Here is a 23,013-nt window from a genome sequence, read left to right as displayed (position 1 = left end):
AGTTTCACCATGTTGGCCAGGCTGTTTTGAACTCCGGACCTCAAGTGATTCGGCCTCCCAAAGTGCTGGGATTACTGCTGTGAGCCACCACCGCGGCCAGTCCCTTCCTCCTTCTTTAAAAATTTTTCTCCCAGTTCCCACTTTTTGTGGGTTAGAGGCATCTAAATTGAATGAAAGTACCCTTTTTGGACCACTGGGGAGGTGGGAGGATGTTCTCAGAAAGGGAATTTTCTTTCTGGTCCTAATACCCACCTAATTTTTAAAAGCAGGGTTCCTTATTGTTTTATAAAGTTTACAATTACATCATTAGATACTTCCATGTCTCATATTTCATTTTTCCAAACTCTTGGGGGAAATGAGTGGAGGGATGGATGGGGTAGAAAATAGTTTTTCCTCTTGGAGGCTGAGGGCTCAGTAGGGGTCAACAGTACATTCAGCCCTCTCCTCACATATTCTGTTCTACCTACAAGTACAGCAAGTAAAGCCAAATTTCTCATGCATGCAAATAAAGTTTTTGCATTTGGCCAGTCGGTCCAGTTCTCCTGTCAGCTTCCTTCCCCACTCTGCCTCTGTTCATTAATCCCCCCCCTTCCAGGTACCTAAACCCTCCACCTAACCCAGCCCTTTCTTCCACTTCCGGCTACTAGCCTCTCTCGCCTATTCACTATCCTCACACTCAGCATCCCCTGTCTGTACGAGATTAAGGAGCTCTGCCGTCCGCATGGCCTGGGTTAGCGTGAATCTAAGCCAGAGCTCCCGGGTGGGGGTAGGGGTGGGGGTGGTCCCAGAGGTAGGGCGAGGAGGTGGGAAGCGCATTCCCTTCACTGGTGATTTCAATGCAAATTTGCCCGGAGTTCTCTTGCAAGAGAGCTGGCAGGTTTTACTATTTCCCAATCGTTTACTCGCCAAGCTCTCGGGTCCACGCGCCGCGGGGATGCGCCCTGCACGTTGAAACTTCATTCAAAGCAAGGCGGCCCACGAGGTTGGGCTTAGGGGATCTGGATGACCTCCAGGCCACTTCCTCTCTCTCTCTGCGCCCTTCCCCCACTCCTCCAACCACCTTCGCCGTAAACAAAACTGTCCCCCCGGGCGGAGAGAGGTCGCGCTCTTTCGCACACTCCCTCGCCAAGGGTTAATTTCTCAGATCGCACGAGGGGGAGGAGATTTCCCTGTAGACGAGTAAAAACGGTGATGGACAAACGTGCGGGCACTAAGACCGCAAGGCATTCATTTCCTCCTACGGTGGATGCGGACGCCGGGAGGAGGAGAGCCCCAGAGAGAGGAGCTGGGAGCGGAGGCGCAGGCAATGCTCAGCCCTGGATGTAGCTGAGAGGCTGGGAGAGAGACGACCGCTGGAGACCGAGCGGCGTGGGGAAGACCTGGGGGGTGGGTGGGGGAAGCAGACAGGAGAACACTCGAAATCAAGCGCTTTACAGATTATTTTATTTTGTATAGAGAACACGTAGCGACTCCGAAGATCAGCCCCAATGAACATGTCAGTGTTGACTTTACAAGAATATGAATTCGAAAAGCAGTTCAACGAGAATGAAGCCATCCAATGGATGCAGGAAAACTGGTACGTGATGCTTTCGCCTGATACTGTTCTCGGGAGCCCTGGCGCGTCTTCCCGGAGTGCCTTAATGTCGGTATTCCCTGCCTGGGCGTGAATGGAGCGATGAATCTCGGGCAGCCAGCCGATCGCTGAGTTCTCGGGTCTCCCGGGTGCAGGAGACGCTGGGGGGTACACGAAGCGCGAGGTCTGTGGGTGCCCCTCTGTGAACCGCGGCTACACAGGCATCTTTTATATAGATTATATAACACAGAACATATGTGTGTGCACAGGGTGATGTCTGCGCGACAGGGAAGGCGGGAGAGATGCCACAGTCCAGATCTCCTACCTGTGCTACCCTCCCCTCCCCCGGTTTTCATTTAGATTTGGGTTTTCTCGCTTGGCCTCTCCCGCAACCTGAGTGTGAAAGGCAGTGGAGGGAGGACCTTGTCTCCTGTTCCCTTTAACCCTCTCCCGCCCGCCGCCCTTGGCCCTGGTCCTCGCTGTCTCCCCATCCCTCGTGTCCTTCCTTTCTCCTTGCAGTGCTCCTACTTCACTGTCCTCCTGTGTCTGCCGCTCCTCAGCCGGATGCCCCCTTTTCAGTACCCCTTTCCCCACGCGGATCCCTTTCCGGTTTCATAGAGAGACCGGGTGGGAGGGAGGAGGGGACAATGAAAACAGTAATAAATGAATGAACCCGAGCGAGTGGAGCCACGCCATTATTAAGTTTCTGTTTTACGGAAACGCCTTTTGGACACACTCACTTCTAATTCTGTGCGTAGCTGCTGATTGGAGTTCAGGCACACAGATTAAAGGCCCCTCGGTTTGCAGAGTCCTTAGAGGCTGTTCCCTAGAAAACTAATAATCAGGGAAAACACCTTTCTTGTTTACTGTAGTCCCCCCGCCAGACGTTTTGAAAATCCCCGTGTGGGAGGCGATCCAGTGTCACCTTGCAATATTTAACAGAGGAGGGTGTGCTCATCTCGCTTCTTGTAGACAGGGTTGTGGCAGAGGCATTCCTCTCCTCCCCTTAACTTCGGGTCTGGCGATCTGTAAAGTGCAAGCCCAACGCACCCCGGAGCTAGGCAAGGGGCCGGCAGCCCGGGGGATGGCTTGACGGGGGAGGGTCGGGCCGCAGGGTCTCCCGGGAGCCGGGGGATTCCGCCCGCCGCGTGCGCGAGCGCGCGTGCCCCGCGCCCTCCCGCCTGCCCTCTTCAACTGGAAGCCAGGAACGCCGGCGCGCCTGTGGCCTGGGCGGGTTGGTGCAGTAGGAGCCGGTGCCACGGGGCCGCAGCTGCGAAAAGGGGGTTTCAACTTCCTGTCCTGTAGCCCCCTGGAGTCGCCGGCCAGTGTCGGGAGACTCGGCCGCCGCTCCCTTCTCCTCCCGCCCGGCCGGAGCGCGCCCACTCCCAGCTTCCCGCGGGCTGGTCCCGGCCCCAATGGCCATTTGCGGCGGCTGCCGGGCGGAGCCCACCCCCTGGGCCGCGCGCACCGGCGGGGCAGGCCTGCTTGGGGTGAGCTGCGGTGTGGCTGGTGGCGGCGGTGGGCTGGGGGCCCAAGGGCCGCGTCTGGCCCGAGCTGGAGCCTAAGAGGCGGGGACGCGGGCCGCTCAGAAGGACTGGAAGTGCAGCAGCCACATAAGCACGGGGCTGGTGCCCTCCGGGGCCGCTGAGGCCAGGGGGTGTAGGGGTGGGTCCGGAAGGAGGTTGGACACTGCGGGTCGAGACCGCAGATAGACCTTGGCGTTTCGGGGCAGCCGAGGCCCCTTGGAGCCCCACCGCTCGGGGTCCTCTGGATGCACTTCCTCCTCCTGCTTGGGGGTGGTGCTGGAGGCGGGGAGGGGGCGGTGGCCGGAGCCGGCGGGCCCCGGAACCGCGCTGCTGGCTAGCCCCGGGCCCGGGTCTTCTGCGCAGATGTTTGTCATATCCTCCAGCCGGCCTGTTCGGGCCCACAGTCCTCCCGCATTAGCCTGTGTGCTCTGCATTTCCTTCTGTGCCGAATCTGTGACTTGCTGCGTCCTGGTTTAACCTGCTCTTCCGAAGTCCGCTTTCCCTCGCTTTGCCGGCTGACCCCATTCACTGTACGCCCGCCATTCCTAGCCCCACTGCAGTCGATACTGCCTCTTACTTACTTGTTGCTTTTTCTCTGAGGCCACTTCCTAGGCCTGCTTCTGGTACCATTTCCCGCCTCTTCTCTCCATTCACTCAGTGCTGAGCCAGACAGGTCTCAGCCCTCGTGGGACTGAAAATGACAAAAACGTGCCAACATATCTACTCCTGTGAGGTTCTGGCCACTGTTTCCTCCTAGTTCTTTATCTATACCTTTCTTCTGGCAATATCCTTTACTGTTATATACATGGATATTAACTTACAGACCATCAGCTCTTCAGGGTACGGTTCTTGTCATCCCACTCTTGATTCTGCAAAGCACCTAGCAGAGTGCTTTGCATAAGGCACATTCTTGAGAAAATGTCCAGTGAGTTGAAATGGTGATTGGTGCCCATTTTATTGCCAGCACTACTCGTTAATACCCGAAGGTTAACAGGCTAGAACTTGCATACCGTGGCAGAGTCACATCTTGGGATTTTTCCCTTCCTGGCTTCTGCTCTCTTTGTTGATTTTATGTTCTTAGATTGCTTATTGCAGTCAAAGAACCCTGCTGGCTGTTACCCCTTACTTGCAACTCTTCCTGACCCTAATTGTCTTACTTTCATGTTTTTTTTTTAATGCCAGATTTTGTGCATTTCTCCCAATAAATATCCCAGGGTGCCCAATTTTCTCTCTCCTCCCTCCCCAAAAACTGTACAGCCAGAAATACTTTAAACATTTTTTAAAATTTATTAGCCGGACATGGTGGCTCGTGCCTGTAATCCCAGCACTTTGGGAGGCTGAGGTGGGTGGATCACCTGACGACAGAAGTTCGAGACCAGCCAGGCCAATATGGTGAAACCCCATCTCTACTAAAAATACAAAAAATTAGCTGAGCGTGGTGGCGGGTGCCTGTAATCCCAGCCACTCGGGAGGTTGAGGCAGGAGAATTGCTTGAACCTGGGAAGTTCAAATTAAAACTTTTAATTTTTATTTTTAATAAAATCCAGCTAATGCAGGACAAAAAGTCTTGAACCAGATTTTCTTTTCATTCCCTTTTTAATAGGAGAAGGGAACTCCATAACCAAGGCTTAGACCCTCTTGAGGAGAGAGGAACTTGAGGAAACCACAAAATCTTACCTTTTTCAGACCCATTAACTTAAAATGGTTTGAAATAGCTTCTGGAGGAAAAACATGATATAGTGAAGCTTCTACTCTGTCTTTTGAGAATTTGTGGTTGTCCCTATAAATCTCTTCTTAGTAACAGGCAAAACTTGGTAATTTAAAGAATTAAAACATCCTCTCTCAAAAGTGAGCTACATTGGCTTTCGAAGAATTGTGAGAATGGCCAGGAGTAGTGTTTTGCCAGTATGCTGTCTTTGCTAACTAGCATCATTTAAGAGGACTTAAAATAAGAATACTTTATTAAACATACGCTATAATCCATACTTACTAACCATAGCGCAGATTAATGGTAACATACCCTATAATCCATACTTAGTAACCATAGCACGTATTAATGGAATGGGGCTCCACTTTTGGAGTAGCGTTTGTATAAACACTAAAGGGTTCAACTGAGGCTAGTTTTCAAGTTTATTGCTGCTTTAATGAATCATTAACCTCATACTCATTGCCCTAGCCATGAAAGTAAATACTGCAGACTTTTTTACTTTGCTAGCAAATAGTTTCATATATAATAGGTTAGAATAGCAATTGAAATGCAAAGTAATAAGTGTATTCCCTTGTAGAATCATCCTGGGCGTCATCTTGAAACTACATGTCCAGTGAAAAATATCCTGTCTGGTTATATTATCTGGTCAATGAGAGTTTATTACATGAGGTAGAGGAAAATGCCTGCTCATAGGTCCAAATAGGAGTTTTGAATTCTAATTTTCACTGAAAAGTCCTTGCAATTTTACAACATTGAAAATAGAGACATTTTGCTCTTTTATGAGATGTCTGGCCTTTACCTGTTTTTCTCACTAAGAGCTGACTTAAGTTAGAAGTGCTGCTAGCCAGGGAGCAAAATCACCTGGTGATTGGTAAGGCGACATAAAATTCATTGAGTGAGAAGGGAAGCTGGGCTCTCTCTGCCTTCTCTTTCAGCAGCCTGCCAGGTTTGTGCTAACAGCAGTGGATGCTAGTTGCTCCAGTTGTAATTGTCTAGCCAATGATGATTATCTTCTGATGTCGGCTGACACGGTGCTCACCAATAGGAAAGCAGGAGGCCTGTGCTGACTGCTGTAACATTATGTATGTGAGGTGACGTCTTCAAAGGGCTTGCCTAGAACTTCATGAAACCCTCCCCCTCTCCTGGCATTCTCCACACATCCAGCCTTTCAAAGCTTTGTATATTTTTCTGACTTTTCTCCCCACTCACTCCTTTGGTAGTGTAAAAGGGTTTACTTGTTTTAACATTTTGTATTCTGTATTATAGAGTCTATAAGATAGTATAGGAATTTTAAGAATTAAATGCTGTTCAGCTGAGGAAGCCTTTTTATTCACAAATTTGTTTTTACCAAAGGTAAAAATGGAGTGAAACATTTTATTTTATTTTATTTTATTTTAGAGACAGAGTCTCACTCTGTTGCCCAGGCTGGAGTGCAGTGGCACAATCTTGGCTCACTGCAACCTCTGCCTCCGGGTTCCAGTGATTCTCATGTCTCAACCTCCCAAGCAGCTGGGATTACAGGTACCTGCCACGACACCAAGCTAATTTTTGTATTTTTAGTAGAGATGGGAATTCACCGTGTTGGTCAGGCTGGTCTTGAACTCCTGACCTCAAGTAATCCGCTCACCTCGGCCTCCGAAAGTGCTGAGATAACAGGCTTGAGCCACTGCAACCAGCCGTGAAACATTTTAAAAGGAATTGTACATCTATATCTTTTTTGTAGGTGAAGTTTGGAAAGTAACACGATGTACAATTTCATGATTAAAGAACATAAAAAGCACTAAAAACCTGTGTTAGCATTTAACTCAAATATTGCAGCATAAAAAATATAGCAGCATAATGTTAATGAAACTGTTCAAATGCAGACATAGTATTTGGCTGTTGTTTTTCATTTAGTAAGGATTGCTTTGAATTGCTTCCTGAAGTCTCCCTTGCAACCTTCTACATGCATTTGTAAGAAAAATGGCTGGAAAACGGTGCGTCTGTGACTATGGAACAGAGTAGGCCAGAGTTTCATTTCGTCATTAACATTGCAGCAACAAATTTGGTCAGCTCTGTAGGAATATAGTGTGTCTATATTGTACTCATGTCACTTGCTGTTTATTTTGAGGTGTCACAGTTCATACTGATTTAGGATTAAAAATTGTGTGAGGATCATAACATGACATTCAATAATTTTTAGAAAGCACTGGGATGTAGGCATATTTACTAGGTTAAGAGTGAGAAGAATGAGAAAATACATAGAGAAAAAACGTGATCTGTGTGGGGTCCTAGAAAATAATGTAAAGTTATGCTGGAGCTTTGATCTGAACTTTCATGTATCTTTTAATAAATTATAAATATTCATGCAATTCTTGTTTAGGATTCCAAAGGATGAAAGCCAGCTTAATGCAAAATATTTTATGATTATATTATCCATCTGTGTATTTGTACTAGTTAAAATTAGTGGTTAAAATTTTCACATGAAGTCTTTTTCACATTGGAAGTAAAATTTTGTGATCTTCAGAGGATTGCCTGTTGCTTTTTTGTTTGAGGATGATTCTAAATGTGTCAAAGTGTATAACATTGGAACTTAATGAAACTTTTCAAAGCAGACATAGTATTTGGCTGTTGTTTTTCCTTTAGTGAGGATTGCTTTAAATTTCTTCCTGAAATCTTCCTTGTAACCTTCTGCATGCATTTGTAAGAAAAATTGCTGGAAACTTCAAAGTCAACTTATTCCATATCTAAGAGTTGCCTTATATACTTCCTTGAAAGAAGAATCTTTCTTTTTCTTTTTTTTTTTTTTTTTGAGACAGAGTTTTGCCCTTGTTGCCCAGGCTGGAGTGCAATTGTCTGTCTCGGCTTACTGCAACCTCTGCCTCCTGGGTTCAAGTGATTCTCCTACCTCAAACTCCTGAGTAGCTGGGTTTACAGGCATGCGCCTCTACACCCGGCTAATTTTTTTTGTATTTAGTAGAAACGGGTTTTCACCATGTTAGCCAGGCTGGTCTTGAACTCCTGACTTCAGGTGATCCACCTACCTCGGCCTCCCAAAGTGCTGGGATTACAGGTGTGAGCTACCATGCCTGGCCAGAGGAATCTTTCAACTTAGATAGTGGAAGAGTTATGAGGGGGACGGAGGATTTGAAATACTTAGGGGGATATACAATAACCATCTAATCAGTTTTCTTTTTCTTTTCTTTTTTTTTTTTTTTGAGCCCGGTCTTGGCTCACTGCAACCTCTGCTTGCCGGGGTTCAAGCCTCAGCCTCCTGAGTAGGTGGGATTACAGGTGCCCAGCCCCCCATCTAATCAGTCTTTCGACAACAAAGTAAAATGAGTGTGGCATCATTCTGGCAATTCAGAAATTTATCTTTGCTTAAGTGATCTGAAATATTTCAGGTCCAAGTATTTTATTTTCTGAAATGAGTTAACCAAACATTGTCTTAATGATTAACTTAATTTTTCACATATGGACACGGGTGAGCCAAACTGTCCTTTATTAATAGGAACCAGACATCATTCCACAAAATTTGCCTCAGCCCTCCCTTTACTCTTTATGTAGCTCACATCCACCCGCTCCCATTTACTTTTCATTTATCTTTTTTAGGAGAGTTTAGGGAAAGTTACCTGTACCACATATGTCATTTCTGTTGATAACCCTAGGTAATCTGAGTGAAACTATGACTTGGCTATATTGTAATGTTAAAACTCATAACTTCATTCCTTTATCCAGATTCTGATTGTATGTGTATTCAGGCAGGTACAAATGTTGGCATAGTTATTCAGGTTTCCGAGAACTTTAAAAAAACCCAGCATCTCTAATTATATTTATCCTCCAATAATTTATTTTAGAGATACATGAGTCCTTTTTAAAAAAGTATTGTATGGGTCGTGCATGGTGGCTCACACTTGTAATCCCAGCACTTTGAGAGGCCGAGGCAGGTGGATCACTTGAGGTCAGGAGTTCGAGACCAGCCTGGTCAACGCGGCAAAACCCTTTCTCTACAAAAAATACAAAAATTAGCTGGGCATGGTGGTACACGCCTGTAGTCCCAGCTACTCTGGATGCTGAGACACAAGAATGGCATGAACCGGGAGGCAGAGGTTGCAGTGAGCTGAGATTATGCCACTGCAATGCAGCTTGGGTAACAGAGCAAAACTGTGTCTCAAAAAAAAACAAAAGTTAAAAAAAAAAAAAGTGGCCGGGCATGCTGGCTTATACTTGTAATCCCAGCGCTTTGGGAGGCTGAGGTGGGTGGATCACTTGAGGTCAGGAGTTTGAGACCAGCCTGGCCAACATGGTGAAACCCTATTTCTACTAAAACTATAAAAATTAGCCAGGCGTGGTGGCGGGTGCCTGTAACCCCAGCTACTCCAGAGGCTGAGGCAGGAGAATCGCTTGAACCCAGGAGGCCGAGGTTCCAGTGAGCCGAAATTGCGCCATTGCACTCCAGCCTGGGCGACAGAGTGAGACTCCGTCTCAAAACAAAACAAAAAAAGTATTGCCCAAGAGTAAAGAATATGAATTTGTAATTTTAACTTGGTTGTGCAATAGTTATCCCAAAGCTTGGGACCATGTCAGTCATCTAAGTTCAAGCCTATACATTTATCATGATTCCTTTCTGCATTGAGTGTTTGCGACTTTTCGTTTTAAGGTTCCTATTACTAGGAAACCCTTTGTTGAGTTAGTTGCCCACTGTGAACTTACTGAGATTTAACTTTAAGCCTTTACTTTGTACAAAAAAAAAGTACAGGAGAAAAAAGACTTACACTTACCTTTGCTGTGATAAGATAAATTTGCTGAGATAAATTAGACATGCTGATTGGAAGTAGTTTTGCTAGAAAATCACTCATAGTTTTGTAATACTTTTATTTACAGGGATTCATATTTCAGTTTTTTTTCTTGCTAAAACTTTTGTAGAAGAGTTCCTAGTTGTGATATAAGGAAAATTTTATTGATAAAATATATTTTGAGGAGGGAGCTCTGCCTCCTCAAAATACATATGAGGTTTATAATTCTATTTTTTTTTTTTTTTTTTTTTTGAGATGGAGTCTGGCTCTGTCGCACAGGCTGGAGTGCAGTGGCGCGATCTCGGCTCAGTGCAAGCTCCGCCTCCCGGGTTCACACCATTCTCCTGCCTCAGCCTCCCGAGTAGCTGGGACTACAGGGGCCCACCATCACACCCAGCTAATTTTTCTATTTTTAGTAGAGACGGGGTTTCACTGTGTTAGCCAGGATGGTCTCGATCTCCTGACCTTCTGATCCGCCCACCTCGGCCTCCCAAAGTGCTGGGATTACAGGTGTGAGCCACTGCACCCTGCCCTCTAATCCTATTTAAAGTGAAACAAGTAAAGAAGTATAACTCCATTTTCTTTTTTCTTCTTTTCTCTCTCTCTTTTTTTTTTCTTTTTTTTGAGATGGAGTCTTGCTGTGTCTCCCAGTCTGAGTGCAGTGGCATGATCTCGGCTGTCAGCTCACTTCAACCCCCACCTCCTGGGTTCAAGCAATTCCCCTGCCTCAGCCTTCTGAGTAGCTGGGATTACAGGCACCTGCCACCACACCTGCCTAATTTTTGTATTTTTAGTAGAGACGGGGTTTCACCATGTTGGCCAGGCTGGTCTCGAACTCCTGGCCTCAAGTGATCCTCCCTCCTCGGCCTCCCAAAGTGCTGGGACTACAGGTATGAGCCACTGTGTCTAGCCTCTCTCTCTCTTTTTTAAATAGAGACAGGGTCTTGCTTGTCACCCAGGCTGGTGTGCAGTGGCACAGTCATACTTCACTGTAATCTCAAATTCCGCTTCTGGGTCCAAGCGATCTTCTTCCCTCAGCCTCCCAAGTAGCTGGGATTACAGGCATGCACCACCTCGCCCGACTAATTTTTTTATTGTATTGTAGAGATGGGGGTCTTGCTATGTTGCCCAGGCTGGTTTTGAACTGTTGGCCTCCTTGAACTGTTGGTTTTTAACTGAGGCCTCCCATCTCAGCCTCCCAAAGTGCTAGGATTACAGGTGTAAACCACCACACCTAGACAGCAGGGTAGATTTTCTTCATTCAGGAGCAATGATACTAACAGTTAATACATGGTTACCTGATCGCAGGCATTCTTTTATAATGTTTTACTTTTTTTTTTTTTTTTTTTTTTTGAGACGGAGTTTCACTCTTGTTGCCCAGTGGAGTGCAATGGCGTGATCTCGGCTCACCGCAACCTCTGCCTCCCAGGTTCAAGCAATTCTCCTGCCTCAGCCTCTTGAGTAGCTGGAATTACAGGCATACGCCACCATGCCTGGCTAATTTTTTTTGTATATTTAGTAGAGATGGGGTTTCTTCCACGTTGGTTAGGCTGGTCTCGAACTCCTGACCTCAGGTGATCCGCCCACCTCGGCCTCCCAAAGTGCTAGGATAACAGTCATGAGCCACCACACCTGGCCAATGTTTTACGTACTTTAACTGTTAAACCCTTGCAGCCACCCTTTATGATCTTTTGCACAATGGACAACTCAGGAAAGGGAGTTGGGATTTGCATGTAGGAACCAGAAAAGGAAAACTGGGTTCCAGGCTTGAATAAGGCTTGGATGGCTGGTGTGATGATGAGGGGTGTGTCACAAGGCCCCAGTCATCCTCTTATTTGAATATTAATACAATATTCAATCAGAAAAACAATGCACTTGAAAACTTGGCTGCACTGAAAACATGTCAGGTATCTGTGGTTTTAGTCAATGATCTCACAAATGTCTCTTTTGTTAATAATTTTCACTGGGTGGATCCTGAATACTTAAGGCCAGAATAAAGCTTTGGCCTATAAAATATTTTCTGTCTGCTCTGTGATATTAACTTCTTGCACTCAGTATGGTTCTAGACCCTGGGAATTTGTGTTTCCACCTGATCTGTAGCCAGACTTTCCTCCCAGCAGGTTTTAGTGTAGCTACTTGTAAATAGCCACCCACCGTTGACAGTAAAATAAAAATATGTGGGTTGGGGATATCCCTATTCTTGAAGGTCAGCTCCTACAATGTGAAGAATCACAGAATACCTTTTGTTTCATTTTATTAGCTTTAAATTCTTTTTCTGATTCTAAGATAAGAAATACTTATAGGAAAAGAAATGAAATGAAAACATTAAGAAGTATAAAGATGTCAGAAAGGAAACACCTTTAATTCTTTTCCAGAGGCAGCCACTGTTATTTTGCCCCATTTCCTTCAGCCTTGTTTCCAGGTTTTTTAGTATGCCTTAGACCATTCAGTACCTAAACTGTGACAGCCTGAGTTCCCTATTATGTGCCAGGGACTGCACTGAACAGATTTACGTAATATCACATTACTTTTTTTTTTTTTAGATGGAGTTTTATTCTTGTTGCCCAGGCTGGAGTGCAGTGGTGTGATCTCAGCTCACTGCAACCTCTGCCTCCTGGGTTCAAGCGATTCTCCTGCCTCAGCCTCCCTATTAGTTGGGACTACACATGCGTGCCACCATGCCAGGCTAATTTTTTGTATTTTTAGTAGAGACGGGGTTTCACTGGTCTCAAACTCCTGATCTCAGGTGATCCGCCTGCCTCGGCCTCCTAAGCAATTTTTTTTTTTTTTTCATTTTGCTGAGGTCTAACTTGAGAAGGCTTCATTTGTCCAAGCAGTTAGGTTATATGCTTTTTCTCTGCTTACTGTTTGCTACATAGTAACTTGTGAAGAGGTGGAAACTTCATGTCCAGTCAAAAATGGCTCCAGAAAGGAGTGAAACAATAGATACTATGTAAATTAAGGGATGATTAAGAGGTCAAAGGACCTCTTAATTGTGATGCTTAATCAGAAGAAATTTGTTTTCCATAGGAAAAGGAGTGATTTTCAGACTCTTTTACTCATGTCTCTAATAGAAGTTTAAAAAACTATGCACTGCCTCACACATTTTTAATTTTCATCGTAAATTGAAATGTTAAAATTGTAATAGAAGTAGAATAAATATAAAATGAGTGAAGATAAGGATTGGCTAATTATAATAACTATTACATGACATCATAAGATAGGTTTATCTACTTTATTGAATAATACATAATGAATTTGAAATCACACAACATTGACATCCATGGTTTTATTCAATTCATAGTTTTTTTTTTGAAACATTCCATATATATGTATATATATAAATATATATAGATATATATTTTTTTGAGACAGAGTCTCGTTCTGTTGCCTAGGCTGGAGTGCAGTGGTGTAATCTCGACTCACTGCAACCTCCACCTCCTAGGTTCAAGTGATTCTCCCACCTTAGCTTCCTGACTAGCTGGGCTTACAGGCACGTGCCACCATGCCCGACTCATTTTTGTATTTTTAGTAGAGACGGGGTTTTACCATGTTGGCCAGGGTGGTCTCGAACTCCTGACCTTAAGTGACCTCCGCCTCCTAAAGTGCTGGGATTAGAGGCCAGAGCCATTGCACCTGAACCCATTCCACTTACATTTAAAATAATCACTGGCACTAACCCGTATTGCTTGTTTTGAATCAGAAACATCCCAGCATTCAGAATATAGAGTCTGATCAGAAGAGGAAAAAAGGAAGAATATCACGCTGCTTCTCAGCATTGTTTATTTTTACGTTGTGTGGGGGCCAGTAGGAGAGAGATGGGTAGGCTATCAGATGTCTCAAAATAAGTTTTCTTGACTGTAGAGAAGGTTACAGATGATAGCATTTTTGTGTGGGTTGGTGGTCAGCAGGAATAGTCACCTACTTGTTAAGTCACTTTATTTTTTTTCTGTTTACTTTTGTTTTTGTTTTGTCTTGTTTTGTTTTGGGATGGAGTCTCGCTCTGTTGCCCAGGCTGTACTACAGTGGTGCAATTTTGGCCCACTGCAACCTCCGTTTCCCGGGTTCAAGCGATTCTTCTGCCTCAGCCTCCTGAGTAGCTGAGACTACAGGCGCCTGCCACCACGCCTGGCTAATTTTTCTATTTTTAGTAGAGATAGGGTTTCACCATGTTAGCCAGGCTGGTCTTGAACTCCTGACCTTGTGATCCGCCCACCTCAGCCTCCCAAAGTGCTGGGATTACAGGTGTGAGCCACCACGCCCAGCCTTAAATATAAATCACTTTCTTATTCTTCTCTTGGTTATCCAAGACCTCAGGACTTCTCAAGAAGCCCCTTTCAGTCCATTACACATGGAGTGGCTGTTTGAAGGTATTTCTACATACTCACTTGAAAGTTCTATCCTTTCATTAAAGGTTCGTCTACATACTGACCTGAAAGACAGGTTCCTCCATCAGTCCTCCTGTCATCCTAACTGTGACTCTAGCTGTCTTTTATTTCCACTTCTGCATGGCTGTCTTAATACTACTTGTATATATTATGTTCTCTCTAGGCCTTCTTTTCTAAGCCATTTCTCAAATTTTATTTGCAGTCCACTGTTAATCCACCTAGCTACTTAAGAAAAATAAAATATTAGCCCTCTTTTGGTTTGAACGATTAAGTATTACCTACTAGAAACCTCTAAGAGATTTATTAAAACTTGCTAAAATTTGGCACTTAGTACATTCAACACAGTAAGTCTGTACTAGAGACTTGCTCTTGAGTGGGGGTAGGAGTGGGGTTCTAATTACGTATTCTGCTAAAAAGGCTGCCACTTATTGCTCTGGAACATTGCAAAGCTCCTACTGTACATACATGACATTCTACAAAATTTAAGGACACTGTTATCAGTGAATACAAGGTTGCCTTGAGTTGTATTTAGTTTTGAATTACTGCTCTTGCATTTGTATTAACAAAAATACTTTTTTGAACCTGTATTTTGTGATTGCTGATATTGTGTGTGATTGCACTACTTTGGTTAGTACTTGGTTCTTTGCCAGCTCTTTGTAATTACTAAATCCTTTTTCCACTGACAAGAGAAAAGTGTAGGGTAAGAAAAAGCTTTAGAAGCTTGCTCCATGTCCATGATCCTTACCCATCAGACTTACGGGTATTGAATCAGACTTATGTAGAGTTTGTTTTTCCCCAGTACACACATGCACAGGCTTATCTCAGGGATTCAGATTTAGCAGATCTGTGGAGGGGTCCAGACAAGTGTTACTGTGAAAAATCTTCCCACTTGCCCTAGGGAGAAGCACTGCTCTGTATGAAACTGATTCTATCTCTCATTCTTTGGGTTTGTCTTCTCAAACCATCGATTTTACAGACTGAACTCTTCCTTAGCTAATCTGCTTTACCTGCTTTGTCATCTATGTGGGACCAGTACATAGCTCAGCACGAAAGTACCCATCTCCCTTTTCTCCTACCTGTAATTTACAACCAATTCCTGTGTGAGTTGGCTGTCAGTTCCCTTCTTCTCAGTTCATTGTGCTTGCCATTGACTTCCTTCAACTCCCCAGGATGATTATTAGTCTCCTAGATTCCTACCTCCCATTGTCTTTCTGAGTCACTGATCTGATCTTGTCATCACAGTGGTTAAAAACCTTCAGTGCTTTCCCATTGTTTTAAGGTCATTCAAAATCTGGCACCAAATTCTCTTCTTAATGTTACCTCCAGAAGCAGCCCTTGTCCAGTGCCTACTTAGTTGAAATTTGAATTCCAAAGCCTTCTTCTCTCCACCCATCTATATCTATTGCTCTTTTTTTTTGATTCCTCTGGTATCATGCCGATTCTACTGAATCGCTCCTTATTCTGCTCAGCTCTGATAGTGATACACGGAACTTGTTTTATAAGATAGATCTATGTATTCGTCCTCTGAAAATCAGTGCTTACCACAAAAAAAAAAAGAAATTTGGCGTATTCAGTGTTTGAATAGTTGAATGCATGCATGCATGGACATACGAAGCTGTTCATTAACTTTTAAATATATCTGATTATATTATCCGGCACTGCTTTGTATTTCCTTAAGTGAATCATGGGAGATTGTCCAGTGCCTTAAAAATATTTTACTGTCCTCATCTAATCTCATTTTTAAGAAGAAAACATAGGCATTTAACATGACTAATTATTAGTGAATCCATGCTAAATGTTTGGGGATTATTAGTCCTTTTCTAGGTACTCAAACTATCTACTCCAATCAGAGAGAGATGATTTTTTTATTTTATTATTTATTTATTTATTTATTTATTGAGACAGGGTCTCACTCTGTTGCCCAGACTGGAGTACAGTGGTGCGATCTCAGCTCACTGCAACCTCTGCCTCCCAGTCTAAAGTGATCCTCCCACTTCAGCCTTCCAAGTAGCTGGGACCACAGGCATATGCCACCACGCATGGCTAATTTTTGTATTTTTTGTAGAGATGGGGTTTCCCCACGTTGCCCAGGCTGGTCTCCTGAGCTCAAAGCAATCCAGATTGCTGGGATTACAGCTGTGAGCCACCGTGCCTGGCCGAGATGACTTTTTAAAAAAAGCCTTCTCTAAAGTAGAAGGAAGGGTGGAATTGTATGCACAAGAAGAAAAAAACCTGGAAGAAAAACATACTAAAGAGGTTAAAAAAAATAGATCTATAAAGGTGGTAAAATGATGGTTATTATTTATCTTTGTTGATGAAAAGAGCCAAGCACTGTAAAATATTTGAAGAGATTTATTCTGAGCCAAATATGAGTGACCATGGCCTGAGGTATAGTCTCAAGAGGTCCTGAGAACATGTGCACAAGGTGGCTGGTTTATAGCTTGGTTTTAAACATTTTAGGGAGACATAAGACGTCAGTCAATACATGTGAGGTATATATTGGTTCTGCCCAGAAAAGCAGGACAACTTGAATTAGGGAGGGGGGTGTTGCTTACAGCTGGGTTCAAATATTTTCTGATTGGCAGTTTGTTAAAAGAGTTAAATTATTATCTAAAAGCCAGGAATCAGTAGAAAAGAGTGTCTGGGTTAAGATAAGGGGTTGTGGTTCTACATAACGTTCTTATGTAGATAAAGTCTCATAGATGACTGTCCTTAGTAGCAAAGAAACATATTTTGGGTGTTTTTTTGTTTGTTTGTTTTTTAAATAAAGTCATCTAGAAGCCTCGGAGTAAAATATTTTGATTTCCTTCTTTATCTGTCATGTGATGTTATGCTAGATTCACGTTTCGAGAGATTTTATGATTTGTAGGGTGTGACTCCCCAGACCCTTTAGATAGGAATTTGGGCAAGAGAGAAATAAGGTCAGAGTTTACTCCTTATCCTTCTGCTGTTCCAGTTTTCTTTTTTTTTTTTTTTTGAGATGGAGTTTTGTTCTTGTTGCCCAGGCTGGAGTGCAATGGCATGATCTCGGCTCATCACAACTTCCCCCTTCCAGGTTCAAGCGATTCTCCTGCCTCAGCCTCCCGAGTAGTTGGTATTACAGGCATGCGTCACCGTGCCTGACTAATTTTGTATTTTTAGTAAAGACGGTGTTTCTCCACGTTGGTCAGGCTGGTCCCGAACCCCCAACTTCAGGTGATTCATCTGCCTCGGCTTCCCAAAGTTCTGGGATTGCAGGCATTAGCCACTGCATCCAGCCCCTGTTCCAGTTTTCTCTTTTTTGTTTTTTTGAGACGGAGTTTCTTGTTGCCCAGCCTGGAGTGCAGTGGCGCCATCTTGGCTCACTGCAACCTCCGCCTCCTGGGTTCAAGTGATTCTCCTGCCTCAGCTTACCAGGTAGCTGGGATTACAGGCATGGGCCACCATACCTGGCTAATTTTGTATTTTTAGTAGAGACGGGGTTTCTCCATGTTGGTCAGGCTGGTCTCGAACTCCCGACCCCAGGTGATCACCCACCTCAGCCTCCCGCAGTGCTGGGATTACAAGCATGAGCCACCACGCCTGGCCTCCCTGTTCCAGTTTTCTATAATCTGTTCATATTATATTCTGGGTATATGTGGGTGGTGTGATTATCCATGTGGTCTTATTTTCACATTCTTTGCATTAACTATAATGTACTTAATGTTTTAAGATAAGTTTCATTTTACAAAGATGTATGTACAATACCTGGTGTCAGGTAACAATCTTAAAAAAACTAATTCATTTAAAAATAAACTTTAAAATTAGCAATACAATTAAATATAAAGACAGTTTGTGAGGACATTGAACTGCACATTCTTACTCCAAATGAATATGCTTTCTTAGACTGAGGAGATGGGCCATATTGTTGATGTCACAATAAACTTGTTTCTCCTTCTCCAATAATAAATTATATAATTTGATTTTTTTAATAGGAAAGGATCATACTGCAAGGGAGGATGATAAAAAACATTAATTTAACTTTAGCATTACAACTTTTACATATGGGCCCAGGAATGTATCTAATGGGACAAAGGTTCCCCAGGGACAAAAGTCATCTAATCTAATAGAGACAAAAGGTTAAGCATAAACCTATCCCTAGAGTGAGAAAAAATGAATAGAATAATTGGCTCAGGGACCTTGTGGCACCTGGAAACAGATGCTGCACATGTACCTGGAGTACATGGTTAACAAATATCTTCAGTAGTACTGCAGAATGCCTAGGAGATAGTGTCTGGTTAAGAGGAGCTAGAAAGATTTTGATACTCTCTGAAATGAAGCTTAGAAGGGGCCAGTCTGTCTAGTCCAGAGGCCAGGCTCTGTGGATCCAGAGAGCCTGGTATGTGTGATCTGATTGGGAGCAATGTGACAGGGCTTTCCACAGGACTGCTTTGTGAAGCAGATCATACTGGTCTGGGCCATTTCTAGTCTTCTAGACTTCCTTTCTGAGAGAAGAGAGATGGAGAAGGTTACCTTTCAGTACACAGAAAGTAGACGTTTTGTTTTGTTTTACATTTTATTTTATTTTCTCTCCTCTCCTCCTTGTTTTACATCTTAGTTACCCTGTAGTTGATCAAGTTAACTAGGATCTAGGAAGTTGGCTTAGATCTATGAAGACCTGGCTTTCCATCCCAGTCTTTTTCTCTCCATTGTCTATGTCCCTAGAGGTTAGAGGAGACTGGTTCAAAATCATACAGTTTTAACTTTATTTATTTACTTAGACAGGGTCTTACTCTGGTCGCCCAGGCTGGAGTGCAGAGGCGTGATCTCAGCTTACTGCAGCCTCAACTTCCTGGGCTCAGGTGATTCTCCCACCTCAGCCTCCTGAGTATCTGGTATTACAGGTGGACACCACCACACTCAGCTAATTTTTTGTATTTTTAGTAGACATAGGGTTTCACTGTGTTGCCCAGGCTGGTCTTGAACTCCTGGAGTTGAGCAATCCACCCGCCTCAGCTTCTCAGAGTGTTGGGATTACAGGCGTGAGCCACTGTGCCCGGCCTTAATTTAATTTAATTTTTTTTGAGACTGTGTCTTACTCTGTCTCCCACGCTGAAGGATAGTGGCACACTATCCTCAGATATCCTCAGTGGCACAGATAGCTCACTGTAACCTCGAATGCCTAAGCTCAAGCAATCCTTCCACCTCAGCCTCCCTAGTAGCTAGGATTACAGGGATGCACTACCACACCCAGCTAAATTCTTAAATTATTTGTAGAGACTGAGTCTTGCTATGGGGCCTGGGCTGGTCTTGAATTCCTGGTCTCAAGTAATCTTTCTGTCTTGGCTTCCCAAAGTTTTGGGGTTACAGATGTGAGCCACCACACGTGGCCTTGGAATATAGTTTTAAAAAATCTCTATAAACAGTTCTTGGCTATTTTTTGTTTCTATCCTTTATCTAAATTTAGACAAAATTTCATTCTTAAGCTATAGACCACTTAAATGATTATTTCTGGATATAAGAAAACAAAGTATAGGCCAGGTGTGGTGGCTCAGGCCTGTAATCCCAGCACTTTGGGAGGCTGAGGCCGTGAGAATTGCTTGATTCCAGGAGTTTGAGACCAACCTGGGCAACATGGTGAGAACTCATCTTGCTTTATTAAAAAAATAAAAATAAAAAGAGAAAATAATAATTAGCCAGGTTTGATAGCTGCTTGTAGTCTCAACTATGTGGGAGGCTGAAGCAGGAGGATTGCTTGAGCCCAGGAGTTTGAGGCAGCAATTAACCATGATTGTACTACTCCACTCCAGTAGCCTGGGCAACAAAATGAGACCCTGTTCCTATAAATAAATAAATACATATATATATATAAGTAAATAAATAAAGCTTTCTTAATGATTTGGCTTATTCTTTTTAAATCCAGCAAATGTTAATTCTAACCTTTAGTTCTACTGTTAGAGTGAGACGAGATTAGCGCATTTTATCTGGGCTTAGATTGTGGATATTATTTCACACAGATAATTCAGGCAAACCCGAGATTTTTAGGGGGTGAACTTGCATTATATGGATACAATAAACACACTCACAATAGAAAACTATGTGGCATATACTAAAAGAAAAAACTCTACTGTGTTTTTGAGAATTATACCATGGATAAGTAATAGAAGGCTCATCCTCAGAGACCTAAGAGTTTGTCTTCTGACTAAACATTTTATGGCTGATATTTCTTCCTCACAGAGCATTCAGTGTCCAGAGACTCCTTTTTCCTCAGCAATGCTGAAGGGATGAGGAATAGGGAGTGTGAAGCTGATGACACTATGCTTGTTCCACCTTTTTATGATGGAGTACAGAAAATAACTAAAATTAGGTGCTAATGGTTGTCCTTCAGGATTAAATTTTACTCAGTGGAAAGAATATAGGTTCTTTTATGTTTATAGTTTATCATATCTAGATGTGCTATAATAGATTTAAACTGTTTTCTCTAGGTAGTTACGACATAACAGCTCCGTATGTCTTGTTTATATGCAATATCTAGGACATTTGGAATGAAGTAGTTTTCCAAAGCATTATATAAATTAAGTTTTCATTGACCTTAGGCCAGACCATCAATAGCTTGCTAGTTGTCTTTAGTATTAGCTTAAATTGTATTTTTTCATGTGAAAATGAAAAAAAATATTCTTGTTTTCTCTTTATTTCATTTGGGTTTAATGATTTAATATTTTTGCCCTTTTTTTTTTTTGAAATGGAGTTTTGCTCTTGTTGCCCAGCCTGGAGTGCAGTGGCGTAATTTCGGCTCACTGCAACCTCTGCCACCCGGTTTCAAGCAATTCTCCTGTCTCAGCCTCCTGAGTAGCTGGGATTACAGGCGTGTGCCACCACGCCCAGCTAATTTTTTGTATTTTTAGTAGAGACAGGGTTTCACCATGTTGGCCAGGCTGGTCTCGAACTCCTGACCTCAGGTGATCCTCCCACCTCAGCCTCCTTAAATGCTGGGATTATGGGCATGAGCCACTATATCTGGCCTATTTTTGCCCTATTTTCTGAAGTTTACATACATGTATTTTATTTGTTTGTCTCATCAATTAAATTGTATGTATCTGGAGGCCTAGAATTCTGAAGGTATACATATAATCTGTTTTTTTTTTTTAAAGATTTTACCTAACGTAGAGAACTACTAGGATTCATCTTGATAAATAAAAAATACATACTGTTGCAGAGACACTTGTAAAAGCATAAACTTTATCAGTTGTAGTTTTCTGCTTCTTGTGGATAGGCTTGGAGCAGGTAACTTCAATACATTATAGAAAATTTAAGAAACACAAGTGAAAAGAAGAAAACAAATGTCACCCTGAGATATACACTAACATTTTGGTGTAAGTCTTTCAAAGCTTTTTATCCATCTTTATGTTTTTGTTTGTTTGTTTTAGGACAGAGTCTCTCTCTGTCACTGAGGCTGCTGCAGCCTCAGTCTTCTGGCTCAAGTGATTCTCCAGCCTCAGGCTCCCAAGTAGCTGAGACTACAGGCAAGCACCACCACACCTGACTAATTTTTTGATTATTTGTAGAGACGAGGTCTCACTATGTTGCCCAGGTTGCTCTCAAGTCTCTGAGCTGAAGTAGTCCTGACTTGGCCTCCCAAAGTGCTGGGACTATAGGTGTGAGCCACCATGTCTGGCCCATTTTCCTTTTTTTTTTTTTTTTTTTTTTTTTAGATGGAGTCTCACTCTCTGTCACCCAGGCTGGTGTGCAGTGGCACGATCTTGGCTCCATCTCAGCTCACTGCAACCTTCACCTCCCCAGTTCAAGCGATTCTCCTGCCTCAGCCTCCCAAGTAGTAGGGGCTATAGGTGTGTGCCACCACGCCTGGCTAATTTTTTTTTTTAGTAGAGATGGGGTTTCACCATACTGGACAGGCTGGTCTCGAACTCCTGACCTCATGATCCGCCCGTCTTGGCATCCCCAAGTGCTGGAATTACAGTCATGAGCCACTGTGCATGGCTCGTTTTCTTTTTAACAAAAATATTATCATAGTTTTCATACCATATTTTTCTGTAGCCTAACTTTTAAGAAATATATAGAATGGATATTTTTGCATGTTGTTAAATACTTCCTGCACCAAACTGTAAATGAGAGAATTCTGTTTCTTTAATGTAATGTTCTGGCTGACACATGAAAAGCTTGAGGAGATGCATCTCACTCTTTTTAGATAGCATATTATTTTTTAATCATTTTTAGATGACAGGGCAAAGAAAACTAGTAGCTTTAGAGAAATACAAAATATACTGAATAGTAGTATTAAAATTGTTTTAAGTTTGACCAGTCGAGTACAAAATGCAATAAGTTTCAGATTATTTTCTTCATGGATTATGTCATTTTTGGGTAATACTCATCAGTTTGGTGTGAAGAACATTTATGCCAATCAGGGAACTTTTAGGATGTTTTCAACTGCAAGTAACAGAACTTAATTAACTGTAGCCTAAAACATGAAGACTTTTAATTATTTCACATAACAATAACTTTGATTGGAAGCCTCAGTGGTTGTTTAGTGGTTTTAATAATGAAATCAATGATCTAAGTTCTATCTGAGTTTCCGTTTTGCCATTCATAATGTGTCAGTAGTTTTTTCTTCATGGTCACAAGGTGGCTGCCATATCACCAAGCTTCCCACACAAGCATCTCAAGCAGAAAGAAAGGAGCAGTGGCAAAGGAGCCTTTTATTTGCTTTCTTGTCAAGGCAAAGCCTCCAAGCCAACTTGCACTCAGTAAGTTTATAGAAGGATATGCTCTTATTTTATTATTATTATTATTATTAATTAATTTATTTTTTAAGAAACAGTGTTTCACTCTGTCAGCCAGGCTGGCGTGCAGTGGCATGATTACAGCTTATTGCAGTCTCGTATTCCTGGGCTTAAATGATCCTCCCATCTCAGCCTCCCAAGTAGTTCGGACTACAGGACGTGCCACCACACCTGACAAATTCTAAAATTTTTTGTAGAGATGGGGTCATGCTATGTTGCCCAGGTTGGTCTTGAACTCTTGTCCTCAAGAAATTCTCCAGCCTTAGCCTCTCAGTCACTGGGATTAC

General features: G+C 43.0%; 1 protein-coding gene across 1 annotated transcript in view; it reads left to right on the top strand.

The window, feature by feature from the left end:
• The first annotated feature begins 1,148 nt into the window (after positions 1–1,148).
• The window catches only part of ELOVL6 (ELOVL fatty acid elongase 6), a 152,178-nt gene continuing 130,313 nt past the window's right edge, over positions 1,149–23,013 (top strand). Inside the window, exon 1 of the mRNA XM_030798313.1 lies at positions 1,149–1,576. Coding sequence (XP_030654173.1) covers positions 1,488–1,576 — 89 coding nt within the window. The 5' untranslated portion in view covers positions 1,149–1,487. The remainder of the gene's footprint in view (positions 1,577–23,013) is intronic.

Source organism: Nomascus leucogenys, chromosome 18 (assembly GCF_006542625.1).
Source record: "Nomascus leucogenys isolate Asia chromosome 18, Asia_NLE_v1, whole genome shotgun sequence".
NCBI lineage: Eukaryota > Metazoa > Chordata > Mammalia > Primates > Hylobatidae > Nomascus > Nomascus leucogenys.
The sequence above is the reverse complement of the archived record's forward strand: the minus strand, read 5'-3'. Positions and strand labels throughout refer to the sequence as shown.